Raw genomic sequence first — 27,868 nt, 5'->3', positions numbered from 1 at the left:
CTGAGTATGTAAACCGTCCAAATACATCCGAGGTTGTTTTCGATAAAAATGGCCGAGGAGTTCCGAATGGCAGATATAAAGACATACGCAGAATGAAATGAACATGTTGATAATGCATCTATCTACGTTTAAAGGGCAGACAAACCTTTAACAGTGTGCGTTCATAATTCTACACACAACTATAATTATGGTTTTATTTTCCTTCCCAAGGCAAACTAAATTCACTAAATAATACACATCAGTTATATTATTAGAATCACAAAGTTATGTATGTACAATAAATGTGAAATTCATTCTTGCATTAACTATTCCAAAAATCAACTAACTAATAATTTGATTTGCATATATGGTTTTAGACTAATGCCTGTGTTCTCTTTTCTCTTTAAAGTTACGTAGGGTACCAGTCTAATATGGTTAATGACAATAGTTATAGCATACCTTCACAATACGGTATCACAGGCCCCCATAAGCCATTGGGCAGACATGTGACCGTATCGCTTTCAACCAAGGTAAAGCCTATGTCGCACATGTAACTGGCTTGTGAATTGAGGAAAGTAGTCCCCGACAACAGAACATGGCTGCCATTTGAGACAGTGTCTGGAACACCGCAGTCTGAATTGATAAGAATGGACCCATTTCATCAAATTTCTTATATAATTTCTTTAATTATATTATTTTACACATAAAAAAACGTATCGCAGTATAGGGTTAACAGTTGCCGATTTTTATAATTACGAGTTCGCCACATGTGTTCGGACTTTACAGCTTATCAGTATTCTTTATTCGGTTTGTTTCATGATTGTGATTATCATGGCTATAATAAATGAGCGAAGCTTGGATTAGGTACGTTAAAGCTGCACTTCACAGATGGGATCTTTTGACAACTTTTATTTATTTTTGTCTTGGAACGAGCCACTTATGCGAAATTGCATGAAAACCAGCGATATAAGACTGCTGACCAAAAATCAGGTCGCAGATTTTTATATTGAAGTTATTTTTTTTTTATGTACTATGCATTTTTCTTCAAACCGTAAGTAACGCTTTTAGCCATAAAACATTAATTTTCGAATGGAAATATGAACATCTGCGATCCGATCTTTCGTCAGCAGTCTTATATCACTGCTTAGCTGATATTTACGTAAAAATTGGCTCATTTCAAAAATAATAAAAAGTTATCAAAACGGCAAATCTGTGAGAGTACAACTTTAAAAGCAAATAATAATAATAATAATACCGGGAAAGCCGTACACTAGACAGAACAGTTTATTCGGTAGTATTTGACCAGTTTGACTAGATGTTTTACTAGTGATGAAACGATTATCGAGTACAATCGATAATTCGTCGCTGACAATGCTTTGTCTAAGACAATCGATAGTGGTTGTCCAAAATCGAAGTCGCTAATAAAACATCCGGTAACTACGTATTTGTTTGTTTTGTGTAAATGTTATTTTTTCTTTCTGGTAAAATCTCGTTGACTTTATTTAATCAAGGGAAGTCACTCTCTTACACAATTGCGGGGTATAATTTGTAATTAACTAATTTACTTTTTTGTGATATCTTAATAAAATTAAGATATTCTAATGAAATGTTCAATATAATGGGTATTTTTAATGTAAAGCTGGTTCACAAATATTTAGTTTGCTTTTATATGGATAACTTGCTATGATAACTTACAGTCTTTTAATGTTATTATGTTGCCCTTGAATTGAAAGCACTGGAAGCGTTGACTTCTATACAATACTGTTCACAGGCAATAAAAATCGAATACAAAAAATATTACAGTTGCCCGAAATGTAACCGATATTTGCCTGTTATTACCTAAGAAAACGTAATGTAAATTGATGAATTTTTAATACAATTCGCTCGTTTCATAACAATTAACCCGATTTGCTTCTCTCTCTTCCTAATGATATCAAACTTCATTTACAACAAAGCTTAACAAAGATTAAATGCAGGTCTCTTCTCTCAATCAATGAGATCTCATAATCTAAATTTATTGCTGTTTGCAGATGACGCAGCTATTTTGTCAGACACGATGGGGTGGTAACAGGGATCTTTGAATAATTTAAGTTCTTATTGTAGCAAATGGAATTTGGCGGTCAATGTGGAAAACAACTAATATAATGGTGTCTAGAAAAGGGGGCGTATAGGAAAAACTGAAAAGTGGACTTATAATGATAAGGCTGTTGATATCGTCAAATTATTTAATTACCTCGATATTGTATTTTCCAGTGGTGGATCTTTTATGCAGGCAGCTAGCACACTGGCGGGCAAGGCATTGCGCTCTATGAATGCACTTAAGGCTCTGCTCAAGCAAAACCGGGTCTTATTGATATTACATTTAATCTATTTGATGCATTTGTTTTATCTATTCTGAACTATAATAGCGAAGTATGGGGTTATATCCAGACGGAGGTAATTGAAAGGGTACATAGAAAAATTTAAAAATTTGCAAGTGGGTTATAAACGTTAAACGCTCTACAAATACCTTTATGGAGAGCTTAGCAGATTCCCATTATATATTGAGCGACATATTCGTATTATTAAGTATTTTCTCAAGTTATACAATGAGAAAAAAGATAACTGTATTCTCAGGGCAATTATTACAGAGTAATACCGGGAACTTCATGTTAACACACAAAGTCTAAACTGGGCCGACAGAGTAAAAACTCATTCAGGCATCAGGGCTTGAACAATTTAATCTTTCATCTAAGGGTAAAATGTATTCTCTGTTTATGTCCGATATTAAATTTGAGGAGTACCTTAATATCTCTACGTTTTACATTCTTGCATTTCCGCACTAGCAATCATAAATTCCCTATCGCAGTCGGTAGATGGAGACAGAATGCTGTACCACATGTCAATAAAAGTGTACGTTTTGTAATCTAAACGATATCGGTGACGAACTGCACTATTTACTTACATGTCCATTTTTTAATCAAGACCTAATGTCTTATATTTTAGTGAAGTTTTAAATTACAAGAACCCGGATACCTTAAGGAAAACAGCATTTTTTGTTAAAATCTTAGTTAATCACTTTAAACGAATCTAATCATGTATTTAATACTTTTTCATTTGCTATCTCATTACTGTATCGATTATATTATATCCTAATTCAAATAAGTGAATATGATTTGTTATAAGAAATAATACTATTTAAACTAACCACATTCCCCTTACTTATTATATGTGTTTTGTATAATGATAAACTCCAAACCTGTTGTGAAGCTGCCATTAACCCACCTCATTATACCTGTGTTAACATATATATATATATTGCGTTTTTGCATGCTTTTACTTTAATGTAAACTGTGATATTATAAAGGAATATTGAGTTGAGTTGAGTCTTATATGCTTAATTACCTTCTGCATTCCACATCTTATAAAAATCACATGAATAGCATTCCAAATTATTTGTCAAAACTGGACATTCAATAAAGAAGGGTTCGTAATCTGCTACTTCATTACAATGCATACAAAAAGGAAAATCCTTCAATTTCTCGGTAAATAAATTTAAATTCCTTGCTACAAGATTATGCAATAACTTTATTTTAAAAAATGTTTAACTCTATCATCCACAGACTTATGAACAATATAACACCATGTGTTCCAGCAAATATGCTTTTGTAACCGTTAATCTCAATAGCCATGAATGAAAGGCTTTTCATTAAGATGCTTTATATAGATTTAAATATTTGCTTATTCGTCATAACTTTGAAAAGTTTGTTTTTGAGACGTATAAGTGTTTTTTTAATTGACATTTGTATTTGTAGATTCATATGAACTAAGAGTTTCTTTCCAACTGCTAGTAATTGCTTGTTTTAAAGTATTTAATTCAACAATCCAATTTTGTTTATTTCTGAGCTTATTAAGAATTCAATTGGCGTCTAGGTTGCCTGAATTCGATAGTATGTCGATAAGTGAAGCATGTTGTCAATCCAGTTCTTAAATAGAAGACTTTTATTCATTTTTATAACCCCATATTAATTATTTTCTAGTATTGAGGCTGTTGGGTGTTTCCGTTTGATTAAATAGACGTTGTTAAATTGATACTCGTATTTAAATTCAAACACAAAAATGTAAAACAAACATAAATTTCAAGACATAGACCTTTAACTTCTTTCTTAATAACGCATTTATGGAAAATATCAATTATAACATGCATAACAAGATTGTAATGTTGTGTTTAATAGATGAAAATGCACAAATACTACATGACTGGTTGCTTCTTAAGGATATACAGTGATCAACTATCGCCTCAAAGGAAGAAATACCGTGTTGTCTGCACCTTTCTTTCAAATGAAATTTGAAAAAAAAATCCTTCCAAATAAATATTTTACTACTGATGGTATAATTTTCCTGTTTGCATCAACTGTATTACATTGTTCACTTGTTTAAGTATAATATCCAGAATCTGGCATCACTAAACCACCTTCGTTGGTGTCCCCGAGAACTGTTTTGGGCCTTATTTTATCTCTTTTTCCACCTCCAAAAAATTCAAAACCCGTAAAAATCATAGTCTTTATTATTGGATCAGGCGTGACTATTTTTTGAGCAATATATACAAGTTTTGGTAAAGAAATGAGTAAATAACAGTTGCTTTACCAAAGACAGATGGATTTCGTTTATTCCAATTATTTATCAATTGTTTACATTTATCTATTTTTTTCATTTCAGCTTACATTATACATTAATGTTTATCATTTCCAAATTCTTCTCCAGGTGATGTAACGCTTCTTGACGTAAACTTTTTGTTATTCATAATATTAGTTTATTACTTTTTGATTTGCCAAACCAAAGGCCAGAATAGTTCTTAATAATAGCGAAATACACTTTGCTTTTGAGTAAAAGGTAATTCACCTTTTTCAATCTTTGGTTTAAAGTTAAACAACTAGGTCTCCAATGCAATGCCAAAACGTTTGATAAAACACTACTATTGAACATCGAGTAATGGACTTTTGTTTTAGTTTTGTTCCATTAAGTGCTCTTGTAGCTTCTTCGTAAGAACTTTCTCCTTCACAATGTTCGCCTTATTTGGAATCCAGTGTAAAGTTTAAGACAATATCATTTTAATGTTGGTTACAATGCTTGTTGTCTTTAAAGTTTACAATGCTCGTTGTCTTTAAAGTTCGATGTTTAAAAATCCTTATAAAATTCTGCCACCGCATTTAGTATATCTTGAGTATTCTGGCACCATCTATCTTGAGTGAATTAAGGACTTTCTTACTTTGATGTGATTTTTCAAAATTTAAAATTATCTTGAATTGGTTTCTCCTTTTTCGTTTTTTTTTTACCCTTGACGGTATCTTTGCGCATGTGGCTTTATTCTAATATATATCCTTTAATTCGAATAATACCTGCGGAAATTTCAACATTCGAGTTTTTGTCATTCGATTCATATAAGCTTTTTGAAAGTAATTTTTCTAATTCATTAAGACGGTTATGGCGATTTTGTGATTTTTTTTAAATTCAACTGTTCGATTTTTTATTTCTATTTGGCAAATTTCCCATTTTATTACAGGTTTCATAGTTTGTTAAATGATTGTATCTGAAGAATGCTGATAACTGTTTTGTACTCATTATTTTCAAGAACGGAGTAATTAAATTTCCAATACCCAGGACCACGTTTGTTTGGTGTTTTAATCTTATATTAGAAAGCCATACACTCCTTTGTTTGTATGATGGCAGGGGTTATCTCAGTGGTATAAATGTTTGAAACAAATTTAGTTAAGTTCAATTAGTTAAAAGTCTACTCTACATTTCTCGTAATTCCTCTTTACATCTAAGTAAATTGCTATCTCCTCTCTTTTTCAGTCATTTCCAAATATCACACAGTTTAGTTTAATAAGATTTGATAAGTCATTAATAGTAGTGATCTCATACCTTTGTGACTTGCTTTTTAATTGTTTTATTTTATTTTTATGGGGTTGCTTACATGAAGTCTCGAATTTTTTTACAATGATACTTCCATTATTAGACTAAATGAAGCCACAATGTTAAACCTTGTTAAATGAGCTATGTCAGCATTGTTGCTCCGGCTTGATTCCTTGACAGGTGATGTCGGTATCTGGTCGATTAGTACTTGAATTTCATTTTATCAGTTTATATGTTATTTTTGCCTTGTTCTTGATTGTTTTCAAGTTTTCATGTTTATGAGTGTTCTGATGGCTTATATAATTTAATTTCATAATTATTGATAAATGATGATGCAAGTGAGAGGTTATAGCCATACTACTTTAAGTTTAAGCCCCCAGTAGATTCGAGTTTTAGTGGACTCTTGTTTCATTGACCGTTCCAAGGCGGTAATCCCATGATTTAATGGTAAAGCAATTTTTGGTGACGGTATTGGTTTGTTTGTGGTGTTTGTATTTGTAAAAGTGGTGTAAGTTTGTTTTTGGTACAAAACATTATAAACTACTTTTAAATTCACGGGGCATGGTCAGCGATTCCCGAAAATCTCAATTTCCATACTTTGTTTGACATACATTGAAATCATGAAACACGTGAAAAGGGATGGGTCCAGGATTTAATGTTATACGGGGCGCAACACTGGGGTGTATTTTAATACATTCTACACTCCCCTTATAACAGAGGGCGTTGTAGATTAGGCTGGTTTAAATTCACTTGTAATTTTGCATGATTTAATGTACAATGTGCTTTGGTTACAGACGTCACTTGCGTGTACATGGGAATATTTTGACTTTAGGTTTTCATATTTCATTAAATAAATGTATGTGTGCAGGATTATAACGCGTACATGCTATTTAAGCATACATAAGTTTTGGTTTTTCATTTTCATATTTCATTTGTAAATGTATGTGTGCAGGTTTTTAATGTGAACATGCTATTTAAGAGTATTTTTTTTATTTTTTGGATTTTATATCTTTTTAATAAATGTATATGTGCAGGATTATAACGTGTACATGCAATATAAGCAAAAGTTTTGATTTGTTTGGTTTTCAAATTTCTTTTAATAACTCAAATCATAAATCATTATTAAAATGCTTACCAACAGTTGGTGTCGTGGCGGTGGGAAGGGTTGTTGTCGTGGTAACAGCTTCTGTGAATGTCCACTGGAAAACTGAAACAGTTTTACTGTAATTAACTTGTTTATAAAAAAATATAAGTGAAATACATTATTGATATTCCACTGTTTCAAAACTGGAAACATATTTCAGCGCGGACATAAAATTTTGCACTGTTCATAAAAAAAACAATTGTCATTTTATATCCCTTTTAAGCATACAATAAACTAATATTTTTGAAGTGCAAGATCGCAAAATTGAATATTAATTTTAGTGAAATATATTTCATTCCTTAACTGAAACAACAATTATCCTCTATTTGATCTTCTTTTTTTTACATTTTCAGATTATAATTCAACTTTGTATGTCCATTCAAATTCCAAACAATACATATCTGATGAGGTTCTGCTCTTTTTTTAAATACAGCATGACGAAGAATATTTATTACCGGCTAAGGTCCAAAAACAGTGCCAGCTTGATAGCAACATTGCTTCAAGCTACTGCCAGGTTCTACCTTATTCTACGGCGGGTCTTCTTTTTTTATTTGATCGAAAATAAAACATATGCCTGCTGCTTATTGTACTTTGAGGGTTGTTCTACTGCGGTATTTGAATGTCTATATACTCAGTGTGTGTATACCACGTGATAAATTTAGTCATAAATGATACGTCGGAAGGCAATAGTTTGCTTCGAATGAAGCTTAAAACAAAGATAACTTCACTATTTCTTCACCATTTTAGATGAAACACAGCGCAGTATACGCCTCTTACGGAGCCCCGCCTTCGGTCTTTTACCAGAATTTGATTGAGAGTTTACAGGGGGTCCAACGTGATTTGTGTTTGCCGAATTTTAAGTGAGGGAAATTGTGTGAAGCCGAATCAAATGGCGGCGTTTGAAGGAATTTCGGTGTTTCAGGTAGATATTTTCACCTTGTAAGTAAGTTACATCACCATTCTCGCAATATAAATACGCCTACACGGAGACCACATGTTTAAGCGTCGCCCAACATAAAAGGTGTTTAATCATAAAATAATCGGCCGTATAGAGCCCATGTAAGTGCATTAGCCGTCGAAAAGATAAATAATGCAAACATTCAATAACATGTAGCTAAAATAGGTACACGAATGGTAAATTTGGACTGAAAACACAGTTTCAAGTCACGCAATTTTGTATTTTCACTTTGTAAACAATCAATCGCTCATCTTATACATTCAATATTTTTTTTGTTAAGGCCTCTAGAAACAAAAGTTTAAAAAAACGAGAGACGCTTACACGTGTGGTCTCCGGGTAGGCGTATTTATATTGGGGGAATGGTGAGGTAACTTACTTACACGGTGAAAATATCTACCTGAAACACCGAAATTCCTTCAAACGCCGCCTCGGCTTCACACAATTTCTCTCACTTAAAATTTGGCAAACACAAATCACGTTGGACCCCCTGGTTTAGTTGTCTTCAAACACTTCGTAAAACCTTTTCACAATACGGCCGTCTGACGAAGCACTGTCAAAACATTATTATGGAAACAGGTTTGTTGAAATGTTTGATGAAACTAATCACCTTATCAAACTTCGGTAATAAAACGAAGGCGGGGCTCTTTAAGTAGCATAGACTGCCCATTGTTTTTTTTTGTTTTTAAAATGTAGTAGTAAAGGAAAAGTTATCTTTGATTTAAGTCTTCATTTTATTTAAAATATTGTCTTCCGACGTAGCATATATGACGTAATTAATCACGTGGTATACACAAACTGATACTATAGACTAGAACTTACCTGCATGTAACACCACCAACGATCGACGCACCGGCTTTCTCGGGATATGATTTACTTTTAACACAATTAGCATTTGTCGGCAACCACGGTACTTTCTTCTGTTACTCCTCATGCATAACGAAGCATTGTGCAGTATTGGAACGGGGGGTCCGGCGATGCATAAATTATGGTGGTATATAACAGCCTTAAGATAACCTGTTAACGTTCGCGAATTGTTTCGTGTTAACCACTTAATTTTCGCGATAATTATCCGGCTATCTGGTTAATATTCGCGTTACCGATTTGATAAGATAAATATTATCAGACTAAAAACAGACTTGAAAGTGCCCAAGACTGCCACGTATTACATTTTAGCTGTACCACACTAACAGGTTAACAAGTTATGATTTGCGAGTTCCACTAAATAAGTAACATACAAACAGGTTAACGTAATAAGATTCGTGTTACCACTTGCTAAGTGAAATTCGCAAATCATAAGTAGCTAACCAGTTATATAAATATAGTTATAGATAAGTGGTAACACGAATCTTACCACGTTAGTGGTGCACGTTAAAGAGCCAGGGCAGCTCTAACCAGGGTTACATTCTGTCTGTGTACTATGCTCCAACAACCTAAAATGAATAACAATCCAATCTTTACGGAGAATCCGCCGAATGGGCAAGGCCCGAGTGCAAGTATAAATAAGCTTACACACCACCAACGCCAATTAGAACAACTGCGTCATGGACTGCAACTCTGCTTGACACCAAAAGAGTCAGGGAATGCAACTCTGCCATGACATCAAAAAAGTCAAGGACTGCAACTCTGCTATGACACTAGCGCAGTAAACAGGGAATGCAACTCTGCTATGACACAAGCGCAGTTAACAGGGAGTGCAACTCTGCTATGACACCTGCGCAGTAAACAGGGAATGCAACTCTGCTATGACACTAGCGCAGTTAACAGTGACTGCAACTCTGCTATGACACCGGTGTAGTAAAAAGGGACTGCAACTTTGCTATGACACTAGCGTAGTTAACAGAAAATGCAACTCTGCTTTGACACTTGCGCAGTAAAAAGTGACTGCAACTCTGCTATGACACCGGCGCAGTAAAAGGGACTGCAACTTTGCCATAACACCGGCGCAGTAAACAGAGAATGCAACTCTGCTATGACACTAGCGCAGTAAACAGTGGCTGCGACTCTGCTATGACACCGGTGTAGTAAAAAGGGACTGCAACTCTGCTATGACACTAGCGCAGTTAACAGTGACTGAAACTCTGCTATGACACTAGCGCAGTAAACAGGGAATGCAACTCTGCTATGACACTAGCGCAGTAAACAGGGAATGCAACTCTGCTATGACACTAGCGCATTTAACAGGGAATTAACTCTGCTATGACACTAGCGCATTTAACAGGGAATTAACTCTGCTATGACGCCGGCGCAAATAATAAGGGAAATGCACCAACTGAGCAATACGTAAACAGGGAATGCATATATGAGGCCTGTAATACAGTACTTCGTGTTTTGCCGCTTTGCTATATTACTGTATACAATATATCTTTTTTGGAACGACCCTTTTTAAATTTATAACGTTCATTAATTGCCAGTAATGCTAAGAAAAATACAAAACATAATTAATTTCATTTAAATTGCAAGACGTAAAGAACTTAATTAGATATTGACCGTTAACAGTTTTGTGTCACAGCTGGAAATTCTGAATATTTAATGGATATTTATATAATAGAAAATATTCAATTGATAAATGTTTCAATTATTTATATTGTCTTTCAAAGACACCTAGTGTGTTCCTTGTGCATTGGCAATGTTCTTATTGAATGGGCTTATATATCTTTGAATTGGCTTGTTTACACGATCCCATGTTGAACTTATGGAAATGGCTTGGGTAATTCAAGCTCATTAGAATTGTACCACTGAGCTAACCCATTTTATAAATGATTTCTCAAGAAACTGCATGCTAATTACGACAGCTGCGGTTTTGAGTCTATAATTACAATTACAAGTACAATTAAAACGGGACTAAAGAAGGATGTAAACATTTCAACGGGGAGGGAGGGGGGGGGGGAAGTAAACCAGTCCTTCCGACTTCTTCTCACGAAATAGGGACACATGCGCTCAACGAGAAACACAACGTCACAAGTCAACAGAAACTCAAGGTGACACAAAACAAAAGGCACTCAAAGAGACACACTACGTCACAATACAATAGTCTGTCAACGAGACACACAACTCCCCAATACAACAGACACTCAAATAGACAAACAGCGCCCAAAGGCAACAAACACTCAACAATACACACAACGCAACAATACAAAGGACACTCAACTAGACACAAAACTCCACAATACAAATGACACTCAACTAGACACACATCACCCAACGACAACAGACACTCAAGGAGATACACAACACCATAATACAAAAGACACACAACTAGACACACAACACCACAATACAAATGACACTCAACTAGGCAAACAACGCCACAATGCAAAACACACCCAACGATAACAGCAACGCCACAATACAAAAGACACTCGACAAGACACACAGCGCCCAAAGATAACATACACTCAACGAGATACACAATGCCACAATACAAAAGCCACTCAAATAGACACACAGCGCCCAAAGACAAAAACACTCAATTAGACACACAACACAAAAAAACACTCAACTAGACACACATCGCCACAATACAAAATACATTCAACTAGACACATATCGCCAAAATACAACAGTCACTCAACGAGACACACATCGCCACAATACAAAAGACACTCAACTAGATACACATCGCCACAATACAAAAGACACTCAACTAGACACACAATGCCAAAATACAAAAGACACTTAACTAGACACACAATGCCACAATACATAAGACACTCAACTAGACACACAATGCCACAATACAAAAGACACTTAACTAGACACACAATGCCACAATACAAAAGACACTTAACTAGACACACAATGCCACAATACAAAAGACACTCAACTAGACACAAAACTCCACAATACAAATGACACTCAACTAGACACAAAACTCCACAATACAAATGACACTCAACTAGACACACATCACCCAACGACAACAGACACTCAAGGAGATACACAACACCATAATACAAAAGGCACACAACTAGACACACAACACCACAATACAAATGACACTCAACTAGGCAAACAACGCCACAATGCAAAACACACCCAACGATAACATCAACGCCACAATACAAAAGACACTCTACGAGAACAAAAACACCTCATTACAAAAGACACTCAACTAGACACACAATGCCACAATAAAAAAGACACTTAACTAGACACACAACGCCACAATACAAATGACACTCAACTAGATACACATCGCTACAATACAAAAGACACTCAACTAGACACACAATGCCACAATACAAAAGACACTTAACTAGACACATAATGCCACAATACATAAGACACTCAACTAGACACACAATGCCACAATGCAAAAGACACTTAACTAGACACACAATGCCACAATACAAAAGACACTCAACTAGACACAAACCTCCACAATACAAAAGACACTCTACGAGAACAAAAACACCTCATTACAAAAGACACTCAACTAGACACACAAAGCCACAATACAAAAGACACTTAACTAGACACACAACGCCACAATACATAAGACACTCAACTAGACACACAATGCCACAATACAAAAGACACTTAACTAGACACAAAACTCCACAATACAAAAGACACTCTACGAGAACAAAAACACCTCATTACAAAAGACACTCAACTAGACACACAAAGCCACAATACAAAAGACACTTAACTAAACACACAACGCCACAATACATAAGACACTCAACTAGACACACAATGCCACAATACAAAAGACACTTAACTAGACACACAATGCCACAATACATAAGACACTCAACTAGACACACAATGCCACAATACAAAAGACACTTAACTAGACACACAATGCCACAATACAAAAGACACTCAACTAGACACAAAACTCCACAATACAAATGACACTCAACTAGACACACATCACCCAACGACAACAGACACTCAAGGAGATACACAACACCATAATACAAAAGACACACAACTAGACACACAACACCACAATACAAATGACACTCAACTAGGCAAACAACGCCACAATGCAAAACACACCCAACGATAACAGCAACGTCACAATACAAAAGACACTCGACAAGACACACAGCGCCCAAAGATAACATACACTCAACGAGATACACAATGCCACAATACAAAAGCTACTCAAATAGACACACAGCGCCCAAAGACAAAAACACTCAATTAGACACACAACACCACAACACAAAAAAACACTCAACTAGACATACATCGCCACAATACAAAACACATTCAACTAGACACATATCGCCAAAATACAACAGTCACTCAACGAGACACACATCGCCACAATACAAAAGACACTCAACTAGATACACATCGCCACAATACAAAAGACACTCAACTAGGCAAACAACGCCACAATGCAAAACACACCCAACGATAACAGCAACGCCACAATACAAAGACACTCAACGAGACATATAACGCCTCAGTACAAAAGACACTCAACTAGACACACAATGCCACAATACAAAAGACACTTAACTAGACACACAACACCACAATACATAAGACACTCAACGAGAACAGCAACGCCACAATACAAAAGACACTCGACAAGACACACAGCGCCCAAAGATAACATACACTCAACTAGATACACATCGTCACAATACAAAACGCACTCAACTAGACACACAACGCCACAATACAAAAGACACTCAACTAGATACACATCGCCACAATACAAAAGACACTCAACTAGACACACAACGCCACAATACAAAAGACACTCAACTAGACACACATCGCCACAATACAAAAGACACTCAACTAGACACACATCGCCACAATACAAAAGACACTCAACTAGACACACATCGCCACAATACAAAAGACACTCAACTAGACACACAACGCCTCAATACAAAAGACACTCAACTAGATACACAACGCCACAATACAAAAGACACTCAACTAGACACACATCGTTACAATACAAAAGACACTCAACTAGATACACATCGCCACAATACAAAAGACACTCTACTAGACACACAACACCACAATACAAAAGACACTCAACTAGATACACATCGCCACAATACAAAAGACACTCAACTAGACACACATCGCCACAATACAAAAGACACTCAACTAGACACACATCGCCACAATACAAAACACACTCAACTATATACACATCGCCACCATACAAAAGACACTCAACTAGACACACATCGCCACAATACAAAAGACACTCAACTAGATACACATCGCCACAATACAAAAGACACTCAACTAGACACACAACGCCTCAATACAAAACACACTCAACTAGATACACATCGCCAAACGACAACAGACACTCAACAAGACATACAACGCCACAGTACAACATACAGTCAACGAGACACACAACCCTCACAAAACAACAGACACTCAACTAGACACACAGCGCTTAAAGACAACAGGCACTCAACGAGACATTCAACGCCACAGTACAACGCCATAATAAAAATGACACTTAACGAGACACATAACGCCACAGTACAACAGGCTTTCAGCGAAATACACAAGGCCACAAGACAACATTTACTCAAGGAAACACACAACAACACAAGACAACAGACACTCAACGAGACAAACAACGCCAAAAGACAACCTTCACTGAAAGAAACACACAACGCCACAAGACCACATACACACAACGAGACACACACCGTCACCAAGGCAACCTACACTCAACAGGACACACAACGCCACAAGACAACATACACTCAACAAGAAACCTACCATCACCAAGGCAACCTACACTAAACAGGACACACAACGCCACAAGACAACATACACTCAACGAGACACACACCGTCATTAAGGCAACCTACACTGAACAGGACACACAACGCCACAAGAAAACATACACTCAACAAGACACACACCGCCACAGGACAAAAGACACTTAACGTGACATACAACGTCACAAGACAACAGACACTCAACGAGACACACAACGCCACACTACAAATGACACTCAACTAGTTACACATCGCCACAAGACAAAATACACTCAACAAGACATACAAATCCACTATACAACATACACTCAACGATACACACAACCTCACAAAACAACAGACATTCAACGAGACACACAACGTCACAATACAACAGAAACTCAACGTGACACACAACGCCACAATACAATAGACACTCAACGAGACCTACAACGCCACAATACAATAGACACTCAACGAGACCTACAACGCCACAATACAACAGACACTCAACGAGACACACAACGCCACAATAAAACAGACACTCAACGAGACACACAACGCCACCAAACAACATACACGCATTAAGGCCCACAAGGTCACCGAACAATATACCCTCAACGGGACACACACCGTCACCAAGGCAACCTACACTCAACAAGACACATAACGTCACCAAACATCACACACTCAATGTGACACAAGACGCCTTAATACAGCAGGCGCTCAACGTGACATAAGATGCCCCAAAACAGCATACACTCAACGAGACAAACAACGGTACGAAACAACATACACTCAACGAGACACAACACTTCACAAGACAACATTCACTCAATATGACACACAACGCCACAAAACAACAGACACTCAACGAGACACACAATGCGACAATACAACAGACACTCAACGAGACATAAGACGCCCCAAAACAACATACACTCAACCAGACACACAATGTCACGAGATAACATACACTCAACAAGACACACAACGCCACAAGACAACAAACACTCAACGAGACACACACTGCCAAAGGACAACATACACTCAATGTGACACACAACGCCACAAGACAGCATACACTCAACGAGACACACACCGCCAAAAGACAACATACACTCAACAAGAAACACACCGCCAAAAGACAACATACACTCAACGTGACACACAACGCCACAAGACAACATACACTCAACGAGACACACACCGCCAAAAGACAACATACACTCAATGTGACACACAACGCCACAAGACAGCATACACTCAACGAGACACACACCGCCAAAAGACAACATACTCTCAACGAGACAAACACCGCCAAACGACAACATACACTCAACGAGACACACAACGCCAAAAGACAACATACACTCAACGAGACACACACCGCCAAAATACAATATACACTCAACGAGACACACACCGCCAAAATACAACATACACTCAACGAGACACACAACGCCACATCCAACATACACTGAACGAGACACACAACGCCAAAAGACAACAAACACTCAACGTGACACAGAACACTTCAAGACAACATACACTCAACATGACACACAACGCTACAAGTCAACAGACACTCAACGTGACACACAACACAACAATAAAACAGTCACTCAACTAAACACACAACGCCACAATACAACAGTCACTCAACGAGACACACAACGCTACAAGACAATATACTCTCAACGTGACACACAACGCCACAATACAACAGTCACTCAGCTAGACACACAACGCCACAATACAACAGTCTTCAAAGTGACAGACGACGTCACAATACAACAGACACTCAACGTGACACACACCGCCACAATACAACAGACACTCTACGAGACACACACCGCCACAAGACAACATACACTCAACGAGACGCACACCGCCAAAAGACAACATTCACTCAACGTGACACACAACGTCACAATAAAACAGACACTCAACGTGATACACAACGCCCCAAGACAACAGACTCTCAACGAGACACACACCGCCACAAGACAACATACACTTAACGAGACACACAATGCCACGATACAACAGACACTCAACGTGATACACAACGCAACAAGACAACATAAACTCAACGAGACACACAACGTGACACACAACGCCACAAGACAACAGACACTCAACGAGACACACAACGCCACAAGACAAAAGACAATCAACGAGACACACACCGCCACAAGACAACAGACACTCAACGAGACACACAACGCCACAAAACAACAGACACTCAACAAGACACACAACGCCACAAGACAACATACACTCAACGAGACACACACCGCCAAAAGACAACATACACTCAACGAGACACACAACGCCACAATACAACAGACACTCAACGAGACACACACCGCCACAAGACAACAGACACTCAACGAGACACACAACGGGACAATACAACAGACACTCAACGAGACACACACCGCCACAAGACAACAGACACTCAACGAGACACACAACGGGACAATACAACAGACACTCAACGAGACACACAACGCCACAAGACAACAGACACTCAACGAGACACACACTGCCAAAAGACAACATACACTCAACGAGACACACAACGCCAGGATACAACAGACACTCCACGTGACACACAACGCCACAAGACAACAGACACTCAACGAGACACACACTGCCAAAGGACAACAGACACTCAACGAGACACACAACGCCACAAGAACACAGGCACTCAACGTGACACACAACGCCACCAGACAGCATACACTCAACGAGACACACAACGCCACAATACAACAGACACTCAACGAGACACACAACGCCACAATAAAACAGACACTCAACGAGACACACAACGCCACAAACAACATTCACTCAACGACACACACAACGCCACAATACAACAGACACTCAACGAGACACACAACGCCACAAGACAGCAGACACTCAACGTGACACACAACGCCACAAGACAACATACACTCAACGAGACACACACCGCCACAAGACAACATACACTCAACGAGACACACACTGCCACAAGACAACATGCACTCAACGAGACACGCAACGCCACAAGACAACATACTCTCAACGAGACACACAACGCCAAAAGACAACATACACTCAACGAGACACACACCGCCAAAAGACAACATACACACAACAAGGCACACAATGCCACAAGACAACATACACTAAACGAGACACACACCGCCAAAAGACAACATACACTCAACGTGACACACAACGCCAAAAGACAACATACACTTAACGAGACACACAACGCCACAAGACAACATACACTCAAAGAGACACACAACGCCAAAAGACAACATACACTTAACGAGACACACAACGCCAAAAGACAGCATACACTCAACGAGACACACAACGCCAAAAGACAACATACACTTAACGAGACACACAACGCCACAATACAACAGACACTCAACGAGACACACAACGCCAAAAGGCAACATACACTCAACGAGACACACAACGCCAAAAGACAACATACACTTAACGAGACACACAACGCCAAAAGACAACATACACTCAACGAGACACACAACGCCAAAAGACAACATACACTTAAGGAGACACACAACGCCAAAAGACAACAGACACTTAACGAGACACACAACGCCAAAAGACAACAGACACTTAACGAGACACACAACGCCAAAAGACAACATACACTCAACGAGACACACAACGCCAAATGACAACATATACACAAAATGGCACACAATGCCACAAGACAACAGACACTCAACGAGACACACAACGATTAATACCACAAATACTAAGCGAGAAGCACAAAGCCCAAGACAACAGATGCGGATTACATTGATATTGAAATACCGTTGCATAGTTTAAAGTTTATTTACAACACATATAGGCGAACTGTCCATGAGTACACCTATAATGAAGACCCAACTATTCTGAATTTTGACCCAGCATTGATATATATCAATATATGAACATTCGACCAATAAGATTGAAAATCACCAAAATAGAATGTAAATTTTAGCTCTTTAAGGAATAATTTACTCCGTTAACCAGTTTTGTATAAATACAACAACAACAACAACCATAACTCGTTGGTTTACTGAAAACATAAATACATTATTATCACCCACACTTCGGTACATACTCGCATGGTTAAATCCTAATGAATGGAGTAAGTGTTCAATAAATTAGCCTTTGATGTGAAAATTTGATTTTCATCATCATCACAACACATGTAATCATAGAATATTTTTACATACTTTATAGTATTTCATTATCTTATTATTTAATCTAATCATCATCTTTTCATTATAAAATGTGGATGATACCTTTATAGAAAGGTCTGCAATATGGAGTTTGAAGTAATACAGATCGATCCGGTCAAAACGTGGCATACTTGCCACACGGCAGCCAGCCATAAACAAGTTTGTCAAAGCCTTTGGCTGTCCTTTATACGCCTTACGTCGTAGGCAATGTTATTGGTTTTTATATTATTAAAACAGTCGCATACCAGTTATTTTGTGTTAGTACGTACTTTAGTGTTCTGCATGCTATTGCGTAAACTAGCAAAACTCTCAAAGCTTATTGTACACTCTGCACATATAATACATGTGGTACGAGGTGTTTAACAAATGAACATACAAAAATTGAGCCTGCCGCTGATTATATCTACCGGTTCACCTGATTAAAACCAATAACGGCTGACTTCTGATTTATTGAAATAAATGTAATGGCAAATACTTCCTCATTGGACTAAACAATATGTTGACCACTTAATGATGTTTCATGAAGTGAGTGTACGATTTAGATAATGATATTGAACGCCTAACCCTTCATAATACAGAGGTTGTGAAACACGATGCGTACGTGTACTTGTACGTGTAGTTACGCGTGCACGTCAGTGTTGCAGTTTGGTTATGAATATATATGCAAAAATTCTCGTTAAACATGCACTTGCGCGTTTTGAAGCCTCGCTCAATCGCGCATAAATCACTTTCAACGTATACATTTTACACATGCCACGATCACGTAGCCCACTTAGATAAAATAGTTCAACCATGTTTCTGTGTTTATATATGAAGCACAAATTGAAACTTTCCACAAAGGCTTCTGGGATGTTCATTCATTCTAACTTTCAAATACGAATTGTTTCGAATAGCATAATGATGGATTGACTTTAGATCGCCATAGTTCAGTTTCCAAGCCAAATTCTCTGAAGGTCTTCTTTAAATAGGAGTGGTTGAAACCGGGGTGGACGATAACCAATAGGCTTGTCGGCCCGTTAGTCAGCTCTCTTATACGCCTAAGATGGAATGCTAAATGGTGTTTTAGCGTCGTGATGTCCGTGCCGTAAATCTCCATGTTGCAGGCGTATGGTGGATCTATGGATTTAAAAATGGTATCAAACGATAACAACCCGCTCGGGGACTCACCCTCGGGTACACTTGTAAAACCGGCACAATTACTCCCTGACCATGTCAGTAATGGCACGTTTTCAGGTTTTAGTCGGAACGGAATCCAGTCTACGACTATTCGATCGTCAGGAAAGAGATAATTGGAAACCGCTGGCGTAGTGAGATACCTCAATAACGCAGACTGGTTGGGCGTATTGACCACGCCTTGACTTGGACACACGTCGAGTGACGTCAGCTGAGCAGCATCAAACACGTAGCGTGTCATTAACTGTAAAATAAACAACAAATACCGCTTTAATGCAATCATCAAAGTAATGAGTATATAGATATTATGTTATAGTTAGATGACATGAAGTAACATTTAAATAATTAAGAATGGACGGAGTGAACGTAGCGAACGAGCCATTTTTAATCATTAAAATATCACTTCAGGCACTTAACTGACATAGAAAACTACCTCATTTGCTGACACATTGTCAACGCAAAATCTGACGCAGGGAGTGTGTGTCGGATGACTGACAGTAGGCGGACCTTGAACACCCGACAAAGTTGAAACTCCTAAATAAAATGATTTAGCCTAGTTACCAATCGGCAATTTCATTGATGCATTCTTAAGCTTATGTGCGTTGACATCAGGTGTAGTGCGAGAACATGTTCCTTAGTTTTTAAAGCAAACACAAACGTTTAAAACATGCTGCTTGCTGCCAACTTACATGCGTCAGAATGAGCTTCTTATTGACCTGAAACGTCGGTTTCAACACAGCCTGGTTGGCGTCCACTACTACTGAAGTTTGACGTATTGCTCCTGACTGGGCGTAGGCGTGTGCTTTAAGGGCCGTGTACACTCCCTTGCTGGCGACGCGAGGACTAACACGGGACGCTCTGGAAACACATGTTTTCCCAGAATCCACCAAAAGGGACGCACAAAATCCTACCTGGAAAAGTTAATGAGGCTTCAATAATACCTATTGTGTGCTTTTGTGCTGTGTAAATACAGTATTATGTTGCATCTTTCGTCGAACCAGATTGATCCCGTGGGCTCTAGTTGAGATAATAGCGGAAAAGGCTAATGTTGTTGTTGTAACTTGAATTTAGACATGATTAAACAAGAATATCGATTTCCATTACAAAAAATAAGCTTACACATATTATCAATACTTTAGTGTGGTTCAGAAATATGGGGATTCGCAAGAGTGGATGCACTTGAAATAAATCATCAAAATTAATGCGATGTAAAATTGCCCACACAAGTTAACATAATGAAGGCATAAAGCTTGGGTTATCGTAAATAGAGAATTAAAGAGCATATTGATTTACTAATAAACTTACAATCTCTCCATCTAAAACAGCAACGTAGGACTTTGTCATTGCGCACTCCATGAATTTGTCATAGTATGCGGGCAGATAGTCACGTCCCTCGTATACATTTCCATGGATACTAAGCACTGCATCCTTGTCTTCTGGGGTCGACAATCGGAATGCAACGGAGCTTGGTGAATCGGTGGCCATAACTGATGGTTTCACTGCCCTAACCTTTGAAATCAAAAGTATTGGCATATGATAATATTAGCCGTTGGAAAGGGCTGTGAATTTGCCATACTACAATTAAATGTATTTACTAATACAAAGTCGATTCCCGAATCTGACTTTTCTTAGATTGATAATATGTAAGACTTTCTTGACTTAATTCAGTGTATTTACAAACTTTATTTTTTTACAGAATAGTAAGTTGTTTAATGGCAAGGAAAGCTGAAAAACACAAGCAAACAATGACTTTAAACTCACATTCCATATGGTTAACGTACGCTAATTGAGAAAATGCTGGCGTTTAGTTCATGCACGCATTTAAGGGCCGGCAGCGATGCAAAAGTCGATTGAAGTACCAAAATTGTTTGTTTAAAAAAATCAATTTCTATTTGGTTTTGAGGTTCAATATATTTAAGAAGCATGTTTCATATATTCGACACAACATAACAAGATGTAATTAGGAGTTGATCATTTTTTACAAAAAAATATTTTATCAGATTTCCAATCAAAAAGCATTTACGTTTCCCGGCAATGTTTTAATATAAAATGAATATGTGTATTAGTCAAAGTTATCGGAACTGCCCAGTCAACAATGTCTTGGGGCTTTGTGTTGATTACAGATTTTAAAAAAAAAGATATATGCATTTTTTGTAACCCGGAAATGAATTTCATCCATTATTTTTCATTACGTTTCTGAATAACTTTCTTATTTGACAAGATACCATCAAGAACTCTCAAGACGTTGTTGAATAGGTAGTCTGGGGCATTTTGACTTAAAAGAAAGTCATAATGTCGAAAGACTTTTCCGAAATAATTTGAATTATTTTTGATCCAAAACCTATTAAAATCTTCTTTTGTAAAATTTGTTGAACTCCTTACTACCCAAAAATATGTGAGTCGACAAGAATATATGTTTCACTCCCAAAAAAGATCGTTCCTCAAAACTAAATAAATCATGAACTTTTTAAAAGTTTTAGTTTTTTGTCTTCCCCAGTCCAGTGGCGTAGCTACATATAGGCCTTCAAGGCCTGTGCCTACAACGTTTTTGAAAAATGACAAAATTTGAATAACCCCTAAATGAAATAAAAACTAAAAACAACTCAAAACTTGTATATAACGTTATTATAACAAAAGCAAGTCTGGTGGTTATTTAAACTATGTGCCGGGTGTATTGCTCGATTTTATTGAAATCATTGCATATATATCCAAGTTATTGTAAAGTGCATGTACAATGGATGTTATTGTTCCTTTTGTTTTTCTCTTGGAATTCTCCCAAATTGCACTTTTTTGCTTCTAATTTAAAGAAATCTTTAGGGTGGGTATCCCCGAGCTCACTTAGAACCATCGGGCCTACAAGTTTTTTAGGCATAGCTACGTCCCTGCCCACCCACGTTTGCATTGTGGCCGTTAATCCGATGTATTGTTTCATGCATGTCATGAACTATGATCATTTCGATTACTGTCAATTATATTTCTGTGTGCACACGATTTTTTCTAGAGGAAACAGTGTGCTTCAACTATAAGACATCTAAATATTCAAATGTGACCATTCTTTGATGTTACAATAAATATATTCTCTTAAATACGCACACTTAAATTAACACAATCCATTTCCTTATTGTAACAATGGGCCTTCTTTATGCGGATTGAAATTGGTGTCAATCGCCGGCAGCCTCATCGCACTTTCGTATATTCTTACTACTATTTACAAGTCTATCTCGAAGCTTGCCGGAGATGGCCGAGTTTTTACGATTGACACTGTTTACTGACGGCTCGTCGATTATGCACAAGTCAATTGTAACTACGAACACGTGTGGTTAAAAACTTACCTGTCTTATTCCTATAACTGGAATATATTTATTACTATGTATGGCTGTGTAACTTAAAGTTCACTGCGTTTAATTAAAATATGTGCTAATCAGTATGCAAGGAAACGCGTTATATGTGTCCCGTTCTGTTCAAATGTTCACTTCATATATATATGTCATCATTTGTACATGCTTTGAGGAAATGTCACCAAAATATATCAATATCTATTCTCATACCGTATGTTTGGCAATGACGTTGAGCTACATTGACGATATAATATAAAGATAAGACCTCCTGTATTTTTGTTGAATTACAGTCGTGGGAAATGTTAAAGTTTACCGAAAAGATAAGAATAAATGTATGGCTTCATCGTCTTTTTAAACAACGTGGATACAAAAAATCTATGAATTGAAACTTGTTGGGAAGATCGTCATCAAACCAATAAACTGCTGAGATCAACAGATCTTGGGGAAATACATGTATGCGCCTTAATTGTTTATCTCAACTACGATATTCACTAACATGGTGCTGTGAGGCAATTACGCATTCTTCCCTTCAAGCCACGTACTCTTGCCTTCAAGCTAATGGTGACGTCAATAAGGCTTACATGTTTATTTTCGCACTAACTAATGTTTTAATAAAAGTTTTAGTCAAGTGTGAGTTTGGTTGTCCGCAAGTTTTCCACTGACCGTGCCAAGGCGGCTCATTTACCAAATGCTACCCATATTAAATCCACAGTTCTTAATGTTCATAAACTCCTGTTAGCAATCGATAACACTAAACTTTGAAAACCAAGAGACAACTCTTGTTTAGTTGCATACATGTATTTTGTTAAACTTGATTTGCATTGTAACCTGTATTTTGGGTAGCAGGCCTTTTTTAAGTAATAGTCCGTTCGTTCGTAAGCCAAGTCGGTTCACTGACCGTACCTAGGCGATTCACTGACCGTGCCAAGGCGGTTCACAGATCGTGCCAAGGTTGTTCGCTGACCGTGCCAAGGCGGTTCACTGACCGTGCCAAGGCGGTTCACAGATCGTACCAAGGCGATTCACTGACCGTGCCAAGGCGGTTCACTAACCGTGCCAAGGCGGTTCACAGATCGTGCCAAGGTTGTTCGCTGACCGTGCCAAGGCGGTTCACTGACCGTACCAATACGATTCACTAACCGTACCAAGGCGATTCACTAACCGTACAAAGGCGATTCACTAACCGTACCAAGGCGGTTCACTGACCATACCAAGGCGATTCACTAACCGTACCAAGGCGGTTCACTAACCGTACCAAGGCGATTCACTAACCGTACAAAGGCGATTCACTAACCGTACCAAGGCGGTTCACTGACCATACCAAGGCGATTCACTAACCGTACCAAGGCGGTTCACTGACCGTATCAAGGCGATTCACTAACCGTACCAAGGCGATTCACTAACCGTACCAAGGCGGTTCACTGGCCGTTCCAAGGCGATTCAATAACCGTACCAAGGCGATTCACTGACCGTACCAAGGCAATTCACTAACCGTATCAAGGCGATTCACTGACCGTACCAAGGCGATTCACTGACCATACCAAGGCGGTTCACTAACCGTACCAAGGCGGTTTACTAGCCGTACCAAGGCGATTCACTGACCATACCAAGCCGGTTCACTAACCGTACTAAGGCAGTTCACTGACCGTGCCAAGGCGGTTCACTGACCGTACCAAGGCGATTCACTGACCGTACCAAGGCGGTTCACTGACCGTACCAAGAATGTTCACTGGTCGTACCAATGCGGTTCACAGACCGTACCAATGAGGTTCACAGACCGAACCAATGCGGTTCACTGACCGTAACAAGGTTGTTTACTGGCCATAACAAGGTTGTTCACTGGCCGTACCAAGGCGGTTCACTGACCGTAACAAGGTTGTTTACTGACCGTACCAAGAATTTTCATTGGCCGTACCAATGCGGTTCACAGACCGTACCAATGCGGTTCACAGACCGTACCAATGCGGTTCACTGACCGTGACAAGGTTGTTTACTGACCGTAACAAGGTTGTTCACTGACCGTACCAAGGCGGTTCACTGACCGTAACAAGGTTGTTTACTGACCGTACCAAGAATGTTCACTGGCCGTACAAATGCGGTTCACTGACCGTGCTAATGCTGTTCACTGGCCGTGCCAATGCATTTCACTGGCCGTGCCAAGGCTGTTCAGTGACCGTAGTAAGGCGGTTCACTGACCGTACCAAATGCGGTTCACTGACCGTACCAATGAGGTTCACTGACCGTACCAAGGCGGTTCACTGACCGTACCAAAAATGTTTACTGACCGTACCAAGGCGGTTCACTGACCGTACCAAAGCGGTTCACCGACCGTACCAAGAATGTTTACTGACCGTACCAATGCGGTTTACTGACCGTACCAAGGCGGTTCACTGACCGTAACAAGGTTTTTCACTGACCATACCAATGCGGTTTACTGACCGCACCAAGGCGGTTCACTGACCGTAACAAGGTTGTTTACTGACCGTACCAAGGCGTTTACTGGCCGTACCAGGGTGGTGTTCGTATAAATCGTAAAAAACTGCATGAATCATAAACCAATGCCAAGTATGTAGTATTTAGTAAACACTGTCTCATTTGAGATTAATAATATTTTATGTCGAAAAATGATATATGTGAATGAGTTCATCAATAATATTTAAAATAAATTACACAAACACAATATGTTTTGTAGCCTTTTAAAGCTAGACGTTTCGGCGTAACGCCTTCATCATAAGATAAAGAAAACAATCATAGAAAGGAATGCCACGTCATATACTCGTACTGTTTACTGACGGCACGTTGTTTAACGCCATAAAGCCAATACATTTGTACAAATATGACATAAAGTATAATTTACTTATACAAATAAGGTTTATTTGTAAAACTGACACATTAAACAGTGTGTTAAAAACTTACCCTTCTTATTCCTAAAATATAGATATATTTATTACTATGTATGGCTGTGTTACTTCTAGTTCACTGCGTTATATATGTCTTAATCATTATGCAAGAACATGACTGGAAATGGTCGAATATCCGACTGGCGAATATACGAATAAAAGTGAATTAAAACAGTGCTTGTCGCAAAGAAACATATGTGTACATGTTTACAGAAACATTTGGCGATTAATTTTCCCATATGTGACCTTCAAAACCATACATTAAGACACAAACTGAATCCCCATCTACTGACTGGTTTGCAGTTGAATATTCGCGAATAATCGACTGGAAATGGTCGAATATCCGACTGGCGAATATACCAATAAAAGTGAATTAAAACAGTGTTTATCGAATCCCCAACTGGCAACTAGCAGGTAGTTGAATATTCGAATCCCCAACTGGCAACTGGTAAGTAAGTGATTATTCGAATCCCCAACTATCAAATACCAACTACCTTCCAACTTTATCGTCATCATATAGTTTACCGATTAAATAGGATTTAACAAATGACTACTTCGTTTTGTTAAACAACATGAATGAAAAAAATGAAATTTATTAGTTGAAATACACATAAAATATTGCGATCAACAGATTTGGGGGAAATGTATACTAACAATTATTAAACAATTAAACAAATATAAAAACAATTTATGCGCATATATTTATCTATCTAAACTAAGATATTAACTAACAAGCTGATGTGAGTCCGTTTACGAACTCTTGCTTTAAAGTCACGTACTCTTCCTTCAAGCCATTTACTCTTGCCCTCAAGCCACATACTCTACCTTCAAGCCACGTACTCTTGCACTCAAGCCACGTACTCTTGCTCTCAAGCCACATACTCTTGCCTTCAAGCCACGTACTCTTCCTTCAAGCTATGTACTCTTGCCCTCTAGCCACATACTCTACCTTCAACCCACGTACTCTTGCACTTAAGCCACGTACTCTTGTCTTCAAGCCACGTACTCTTGCCTCGAGCCACATAATCTTGCCTTCAAGCCAAGTACTCTTCCTTCAAGCCCTGTACTCTTGCCCTCAAGCCACATACTCTACCTTCAACCCACGAACTCTTGCACTCAAGCCACGTACTCTTGTCTTCAAGTCACGTACTCTTGCCGTCAAGCCACGTACTCTTGCCTTCAAGCCACGCACTCTTCCTTCAAGCCACGTACTCTTGCCCTCAAGCCACGAACTCTTGCCCTCAAGTCACATACTCTACCTTCAACCCATGTACTCCTGCACTCAAGCCACGCACTCTTGTCTTCAAGCAACGTACACTTGCCCTCAAGCCACATACTCTACCTTCAACCCACGAACTCTTGCACTCAAGCCACGTACCCTTGTCTTCAAGCAACGTACTCTTGCCGTCAAGCCACGTTCTCTTGCCTTCAAGCCTTGTACTCTTGTCCTCAAGTCACATACTCTACCTTCAAGCCACGTACTCTTGCCTTCAAGCCACTTACTCT

General features: G+C 38.4%; 1 protein-coding gene across 1 annotated transcript; it reads right to left on the bottom strand.

The window, feature by feature from the left end:
• Positions 1–18,818: 18,818 nt before the first annotated feature.
• Positions 18,819–26,421, bottom strand: LOC128233374 (histidine N-acetyltransferase-like). Its single transcript, XM_052947021.1, has 4 exons — positions 26,379–26,421; positions 21,430–21,633; positions 20,814–21,035; positions 18,819–20,368 (listed from the first exon to the last, which is right to left on the bottom strand). The coding sequence occupies exons 2-4, from the start codon at positions 21,607–21,609 to the stop codon at positions 19,814–19,816; spliced, it is 957 nt and encodes a 318-aa protein (XP_052802981.1). The 5' UTR covers positions 21,610–21,633; positions 26,379–26,421; the 3' UTR covers positions 18,819–19,813.
• Positions 26,422–27,868: the final 1,447 nt, after the last annotated feature.

This window comes from Mya arenaria, chromosome 5 (assembly GCF_026914265.1).
Source record: "Mya arenaria isolate MELC-2E11 chromosome 5, ASM2691426v1".
NCBI lineage: Eukaryota > Metazoa > Mollusca > Bivalvia > Myida > Myidae > Mya > Mya arenaria.
This window is presented reverse-complemented; position numbering and strand designations above follow the sequence as displayed.

What these genes read in the sequence shown, in the direction of transcription:
- LOC128233374 (XM_052947021.1), bottom strand. Translation starts at nt 21,609, where the DNA reads ATGGCCACCGATTCACCAAGCTCCGTTGCATTCCGATTGTCGACCCCA. An exon ending in CTGTTTTAGATGGAGAGATT is followed by an intron (nt 21,036 to 21,429) that starts GTAAGTTTATTA and finishes TAACTTTTCCAG; the next exon opens with GTAGGATTTTGTGCGTCCCT. An exon ending in AGAAGCTCATTCTGACGCAT is followed by an intron (nt 20,369 to 20,813) that starts GTAAGTTGGCAG and finishes TTTATTTTACAG; the next exon opens with TTAATGACACGCTACGTGTT.